Here is a 7,957-nt window from a genome sequence, read left to right on the forward strand (position 1 = left end):
AAGTAGCCCAGGGAAACCAGACACAGTGGAGCCCTCTGCCACTGTTAGGGCCCTGGGGTGGGACGCGTGAAGTAGAGTGGGCCTGAGTCCTCCTACCCTCCTATAGCCGCCCCACCCTTGGGGTGACTGACTACTCACCTTGGGCCAAGAGACCTGCCATCTGCCTGAATCAGGACATCAGGTGTTAGACTGCTTGCCACTCCACCCTGCCTGAATGCCTCAGCCCCTAGGCTGCTAATTCCCCTTTAAGCCTGCTTTATAGAGATGTGGAAGCGATGATCTCCCCCTGGGCCTGATGGGGAAAGATGGACATGGGCCTCTATATATTGGCACTCCATTAACTTTCTTCCAGCCTTCTGGGACTTTCCCAGTGTTCAAAGACTTATTGAAAAGCTGCAATAATGGCCCAGCGACCTCTTCCGCCAGTTCTTTTAAAACTCTTGGATGCAAGTTATCCAGACCAGTTGACATAAAAAAGTTTAACTTTAGAAGATGCTGTTTACCATACTCTTGAAATACTGGTGGTATGGAAAGACTGTTGTCATTTGTGACTACATAATCTCTTTTCCCAAATACAGAACAGAAATATGTATTGAACACTTCTGCCTTTTTTCCATTATTATTTATAATTCTACCATTTCCATCTAGTAATGGACCAATACCTTTGTTAGGATTCTTTTTGTTGCTAGTGTACTTAAAAAACTCCTTATTGTCCTTAACTATGCTGGCCATAGATTTCTCCTTACATCCCTTTGCTTCCTGTATCAATTTTCCTCAATTCCTAGCTTCTGATTTATATTCATTACTATCAACTTCCCCCTTCTTCCATTTGTCTTTATAATTTTTATAGCTACTTTCTCTTTCCCTCTAAACCAGGTTGTTTTTTTAAACTAATATAGCCATTCTTAACTGTAGCTTTTGAGTCACATAGGAAAGTGTTCTTAAACAATTTCCAATTATCATTCACATTTTTCTGATTAAGTTCTCCTGGCTGATTTCGTTCATGATTATTTTTGGCTTCGTGAAATTGGCCCTTTTAAAGCACTATGTATATGTTATTGGTCTGGACTTTATTGCACATTATAAATGTGATCAAGTCATGATCACTTGTACTTAAGTTACCAATAATTTTTTAGTTCTGTGATCTGTTCCTCTTTATCTGACAAGATGAAGAGCAACACAGAATTCCACTATGTTGGATGCGACACTTTTTGAGTTATAATACTGATTACCAATGCTCCTGAGTTAGACTTTTACTAATTAACATTCTGTGTTCAAAAATACCTTTGCATGGATGTGTTATATGACCAGATGTCAGGAGCTAAAAAATAGGACTGTATTTCTGTCTGCTGTTTTTTGGTTTGTTTGTTTTTTAAATGAAACTATACCTGCTATGTTTATTCACTGATGAAGAAGAATGGTTGTAGTCTGGCTTATTTCTAGCACAAAAGTGAGCTTCTGACAGAATAAAAAGGCATAAAATAGATACTCCTGGGGGAATTCTGTGCCACTGCGCATACACAGATTTCATGTCCCCTGCAGATAGATTTCTTTGCTTTCCCGCAGAAAAATGACTTTCTGACAGGGAAGCAAAGGGAAGCTGCAAGAGCAGTCATGCACCACTCCTTAACAGAGCAGATACATCATTTCAGGCACCCGGAGCAGCCAGCAGAGAGATAAATCACCCCAAGGCTGGGGACACCAAAGCCAGTGGTTCCTACCCTGAGCCGGAATCAGCCGCTAGTCCCGGCTGGGCTGGAGGCAGGAGAGAACAGGCCTTCCTTTTCCCCTTCAAGGAGTGTCTGGGGCTTTGTCAGACACTCCCCAGAAACCTCTGCCAGGAAGCTCAGCATCCTCCTCTGCTTCCTGCCCTCATCACTCCTCAACTGTGAGGGGAAGGATCACTGTACTGGGAGCTGCTCCCCCACCCACACAACTCCTATGCATCCGGACTTCCTTTACCCAGACACTGCTGCCAAGCCTCACCAGGTACATTCAAAACTTCCCTAGCCCTCCATATCCGAACCCCACCCCACTGCACCTCAACCCCTGCATCTAGATGCTGGAGGAATGGGGCCCCCTGCACCCAGACCCCGACCCCTACACCCAGACCTCCCCTGAGCTCCCTACAATCAACCCTCCACTGATGCCCCACCACCTGCACCACCCTGAGCCCCCACATTCAGACCCCCATACCACTAACTCCCAACTAGCTGCACCCAGACCACCACCCCACCAAGCCTCACTCCTCCAGGACCTGACCCCTACCCCGCTGAGCCCCCCAAAACCAGACCCCTCCACTGAGCCCCAACCTTCACCTGGAAGCCCCTACAGAGTCTCATTGCCCCTATACCTGGAACCCCCCCAACGAGCCTCTGTGCATCCAGATCCCCCCCACACCTAGACCCCCCACTGATCTGCCTGCACCCAGATTGTCCCACACAGGATCTTCTCACCACACACCTGGATCCCCCCACACTGAGCCCCTTCACACTTGGATCCTGCCTAGTTGAGCTGCCTGCCCCACACCTGGTGCACTTGATGCAGAGGGGCAGGGCCGCAGGGTGTTTCTGGGGCAAGCCAAGGCCTTGTGCAGTGTCAGGGTCGGGTGCAACCTCACCACCGAGTCCGTGTCCCGAGGGTAGGGGGGCTGCAGGGTGATCTCCCACTTTCCACAAGTCAGTAGCCTGTGCTTTCCACTGCCATGCTGGAACCTCTGCATTTATTTATTGACAAATACAACTTGCAGAATTTTAAAATATTGTGTGCAGAATTTTAAATTTTTTGGCACAGAATGCCCTCAGGAGTAAATAGCATGAAACATTTCTAATTGTTCTGCACATGTATGCCAACCCTCTGCACAGATTCATACTGGGGAAGATTTCTTGTTTCTACAATAGATATGGTATTGCATGTTTTCAGTGGTATACAATATTTTCAAGGAAAGCACAGCAATCACATAAAATAAAGCATAGTATCAGTGTTACCCCATTTTTGTTTCCCATAAAGAGTAGTGATTTTTCCCAAACTTCCACTCCATCTCCATTGCCTTCAAGATTTTCTTTTTTCTCCACTTCAGCTTTAGCAATATCCCACAGAGTATCACTAATAGAGAAAACAAAATAAGATGTCTTATAATAATTAATGGAGATATCCCATCTCCTAGAACTGGAAGAGACCTTGAAAGGTCATTGAGTCCAGCCCCCTGTTTTCACTAGCAGGACCAAGTACTGATTTTGCCCCAGATCCCCAAGTGGCCCCCTCAAGGATTGAACTCATAACTCAGGGTTTAGCAGGCCAATGCTCAAACCACTGAGCTATCCCTCCCCATCTTCAGAAAACCTATTCATATTTCCCACTAAGGTTTGAAAGGACAAGTGAAGATTTTGAATACTACATTCTCTTTGCATCTGAATACATCCTTGATCAGAACTAGCTATGCTTCAGTAAGGAAACTCCCCTTAGAAATCACAAATAAATCTGTGGAACAGAGAGGCATGATAGAGAAGTCTAGACCTGCAAAATCTCATACGTTTAGTAGATAAACTCTCTCATTTTGGAAGCAATTTTAAGAGTTTAATAGCTTGTTTCTGTGATAATTAAGGATTTTACTATGTGTTTCAATGCACCATGTACCATTTCACTAATGTTTTGTAACTTCCAAAGTCAGTAGTAGGTAACTGCACATAGGGTATATCTGCCGAGCACAAGTTGTGCACATGCCCGTCTACCCACGCTAGCTTGAATCATGCGAACGTGGGTAACAATAGCAGTGAAGACAGTGCAAGATAGGCAGTATAAACCCGAGCTTGCTAGCCCACTCTGAAGTTTGTGCTGCACAGTCAGCTACCTGCACTAGCTGAATTCAAGCTAGCTCAAGCAACAGAGAGTAAAGGTGCCACAGGACTCTCTGTTGCTTTTTACAGATCCAGACTAACACGGCTACCTCCCTAAAGCTAGCTCAAGAAAGCTAGCCTGGGAACAGCTGTACAGACATATCCCTACACTAAGTAATTGAAGACACTTCCAAAAGCAGCTGTGGCCATCTGTCTATATGTAATGCTGAAGTTCCTCGAAGTCTTGCAGGTGTTTTAGCCGCTTCTACCACAAAGTATTAAATGTGGGGTCAGGGTACTTCCCCACTGATCCTTTATATGGAAGCTGGCAGCACATGGTGATGATGGTGACATTAACATCTCTGAAAGGCCACAAAAGATTAATGATTTCTGAGGGCAGCCTACGTTTCCGGAAGTGCTGAATACCCGTCCCAGGCTGGGACCCCCCCGCGCTGCTCGCTTTGAAAACGTGGGCCGTGACGGCAGACCCTCTCCACTCGGATTTCATTGGCCTGCGGTGTCTTCCTGAGCCTGCTGGCGGAGGAAACAAGCTCCCAGAACCCTCCCTCCGCCCCATCGCTGTCACAGCCCCGCTCCCCGGAAGGGAGGGGCCCGGCGGCGGCTCCACCTCTGTATCTCCTCTGGGGCCCGTGGGGCGCCGGCGGGGCGGGCGCCGAGGGGGTCTCCCAGCCCCCCGAGCGGTGCGAGCCCCCCGCGGGCAGGAGTGGCGGGGGCGGCGGCGGAGACGGCCCGGCCCGGGGCAGAAGGTGCTGGCCGGAAGGGGAGGCAGCGGCTGAATGGATACAGAGGCGCCGAGCCCCCAACCTGTACCGGGAGCCCTGGGAGGAACGCGGCGGCCGCCGCCACCTCGTTACCTGGGTTTGGGCATCGCTGCTCAGGGGCCGCCGTGGGCCTGGGGGCGCTCTGACCTCAGGCCCAGCTCCTAGTCACCATGGGAACCACGCAGCTGCTGACATAAGACGCAGGAGCATCATGGGAGTTGTAGTTCCGTGGTGAGGGGGTGTGGCTCAGTGCTTGAGAACACAGGCAAGAGGCAATCTCCGTCCGCTCACACACACACTTCCCCTGCTTGAGTCCAGTCTTCCCCAGCCCAGGCAGGACAGGGGCTGGACTGAATAGGGAGCCCTTCCCTAGGGCTGCTGCAAAGAGGGCAGCTCATGAGGAGGGCTGGTCTACACTTAAAATTTAGGTTGACCTACCTAAACTGCTCAGGGCTGTGAAAAATGTCACATCACAGCTGTGCAGCATAGTTAGGTCAACCTAACTCCTACCCTAGAGGCAGCTAGATGGACACAAGAATTCTTCCATTGCTCTAGTTACTGCCTCTCCAGCATTGGAAAAGCCCTTTCTGTAGCTGAAGAGTCTACACTACAATGGAGTAACTGCAGCTGTAGCTGTAGTGTAGGGTAGGTGTGCCCTGAGATGCCCCTTTCATCTACCACAAACATATTGTTCCCTTCCTTGTCTTTTTTCACATCTCCATCTCTCTTCATTTGTGTTTCTCCCTGGGAGCCAGGACTGCCCAAAACAATATCCTTGGAGACAGGGTGAACATCTCAATGGATGTCATTTTAGCTCCCAGAACAGCTGAGAGGCAGCAGAAGACACACATCCAGGATTTACATTAAAACAGAGATAACTTCTGTAGATCAAGGCCACTGTTTAGTCTACTCATGTTGTCTTATTCAATAAACTTTATCTAAACTTTTTACTGAATAAAGTTAGCATTTTTAAATTTTACTTTTTCTATTTTTAATACATATTTTCACTGATTAGAAATGAGCTGCACCTGTTCATCTTCCTCAAAGATTATGCAGCTCACTGAATAGTACTTTCCAATTATTAGTAGTTCTTTGACCCATCTGATCACTAAAGTATCTTGTTACTGTAAATACCCTCGTTATCAACCTAGAAGAATCATAGATGACAGGTTGGATGACCTCAGGAGGTTATCTAGTCCAACCCCTTGCTCAAAGCAGGACCAAGCCCAACTAAATCATCAGAGCCAGGGCTTTGTCAAGCCAGGCCTTAAAAACTTCTTAAGGATGGAGATTCCACCACTTCCCCAAGTAACCCATTCCAATGCTTCACCACCCTCCTAGTGAAATAGTTTTTTCTTAATATCCAACCTAGACCTTCCCCACTGCAACTTGAAACCACTGCTCCTTGTTTTGTCATCTGCTACCACTGAGAACAGCTGATCTCTATCCTCTTTGGAACCCCCTTTCAGGTAGTTGAAGGCTGCTATCAAATCCCCCATCACTCTTCTCTTCTGCAAACTAAATAAGCCCAGTTCCCTCACCCTCTCCTCATAAGTCATGTGCCCCCCCCATAAGCATTTTTGTTGCCGTTTGCTGGACTCTCTCCAATTTCTCCACATCCCTTCTGTAGTGAGGGCCCCAAAACTGATGCAATATTCCAGATGACCAACATGGTCAAACTCTTCTTCTGTCTTTTGTTTTCACTGAAGATAGCACGGTGATACCAGTCATACAAACAACTTTACTTTCAGGGAGAATTTGACCAACATATCTAATTTTTTATATATATATAAATTGGGAATGGCGCATAGAAAGTGTTTGCTGTCCAATGTCTCCTATCTGAATAAGTAGCTCACATGACAATTTCTAGGCTCGGTTTCACTTGGTTCACAAAACTCAGCAGTTATTGTTGATGGTGATAGTAATAATCTGTTTGCAACTATAGTGTGAGACATAGTTCAACATTGTGTAGCATTCAACGATTTTGTTTTTTTAGCCATTTATTCCTGTGAAGTTACTTCTTGTAAAAGGTTCTGAACTGGACAGCCCTGAAGACTGGAATTCTCTTTAACTAGAAAACTGGTTCCACACAGGCAACATTGAGAATGAAAGCTTCCTCCCAGCAAGAGCATTGGTATTTTTTCTTATGTGAATTAGTCAGACCACTAAACTCATGTGATACAGAGCACTGAATAGACCTCAAATAATAGGAATTTTTGATCGCTACTAAACTGAACTGGCTTTGAACTGACAACTTGGAGGTGAAAGGTTCTCTGATTAGGCTGCTAGAAAAATGTAGGCCAAGAATTTAAAAACTAGTGTGATGAATGTCCAACTCGATATGCTTTATAGGGACTTGATTTTTAGAGGGGGATGCCGTGCATTTTCTGCAAATCAGTCCCCTTTAAGCTGTTTCAAGTTAGGCACTGATTTGCATATTTACTCATTCCTGCCCTTTTCTTCAGTTTAACTATTTTGTTATTCTGAAACATGGATTATAGCCATGATTTTCAAAAGTGACTTGTGATTTTTGTCTGCTTCCACACAAAAATGGAAGCAGACAAAAATCACAAGTCACTTTTGAAAATCATGGCTATAATCCATGTTTCAGAATAACAAAATAGTTAAACTGAAGAAAAGGGCAGGAATGAGTAAACATGCAAATCAGTAAATAAGCAAATGCATAAATATAGGCAGAATTCAATTTTTATCTGTATAATTTTGTTAGCTAGTATCAATGTTTATTTTTAAGCACTTTTTTCTATTTTTATTGATTTTAAATTTCACAGTTGCGGGAAGTTAGTGGGGATCAGACAACGACGGTTCAGATAATAAATGACTGTAGATAGCTGGATTCAGAGAGTTAAAGCTTTATAATCATTAAAACATAAACTGTCAACATATGTCAAAATATACAAACTAAATATCCTTAAATAAAACTCTAAGTTCTCAAAAAGCATTTTTCTTACTTTGCCTATCTGTAAATTACAATTATTATGGATGGAAATATTTTGTTGGTTTTGTGTGTTCAGTGAAATCAATGTTTACTGACATTTACTTGATAAAAATCTAATCCTTCCAAGCCTACATAAATACCAGTAGCATTGTTTTTAGCTTAATGTTACCTAAGTCTTAGAAGTGTTTTTCCCGGATACTTAAACCTCCTGGTTCACAAGATAACATCCTAATACTGGAATGAGTGAAATAAACAGGTTTTTTGATAGAACTATTTTTATTGCAAAGGAATAAAACATGATTTGAAAAAACACGAGAAAATGTTATAACTATAATTCTTCATACAACATTGTTCTCCAGAAACAGATATATACAGTACTTCAC

The 7,957-nt window shown here is 44.6% G+C and overlaps 1 protein-coding gene across 1 annotated transcript in view; it reads right to left on the minus strand.

Annotated features, from left to right (window-relative positions):
• DYNC2LI1 (dynein cytoplasmic 2 light intermediate chain 1) overlaps positions 1-4,934 on the minus strand; it is a 57,927-nt gene extending 52,993 nt beyond the window's left edge. Inside the window, exons 1-2 of the mRNA XM_054023267.1 lie at positions 4,712-4,934; positions 2,988-3,105 (exon numbers count right to left, since the gene is read on the minus strand). Of these exons, the coding sequence (XP_053879242.1) occupies positions 2,988-3,105; positions 4,712-4,725 (132 nt within the window). The 5' untranslated portion in view covers positions 4,726-4,934. The remainder of the gene's footprint in view (positions 1-2,987; positions 3,106-4,711) is intronic.
• Positions 4,935-7,957: the final 3,023 nt, after the last annotated feature.

The sequence above is a fragment of the Malaclemys terrapin genome, chromosome 3, assembly GCF_027887155.1.
Source record: "Malaclemys terrapin pileata isolate rMalTer1 chromosome 3, rMalTer1.hap1, whole genome shotgun sequence".
In the NCBI taxonomy this organism is placed as follows: Eukaryota; Metazoa; Chordata; order Testudines; family Emydidae; genus Malaclemys; species Malaclemys terrapin.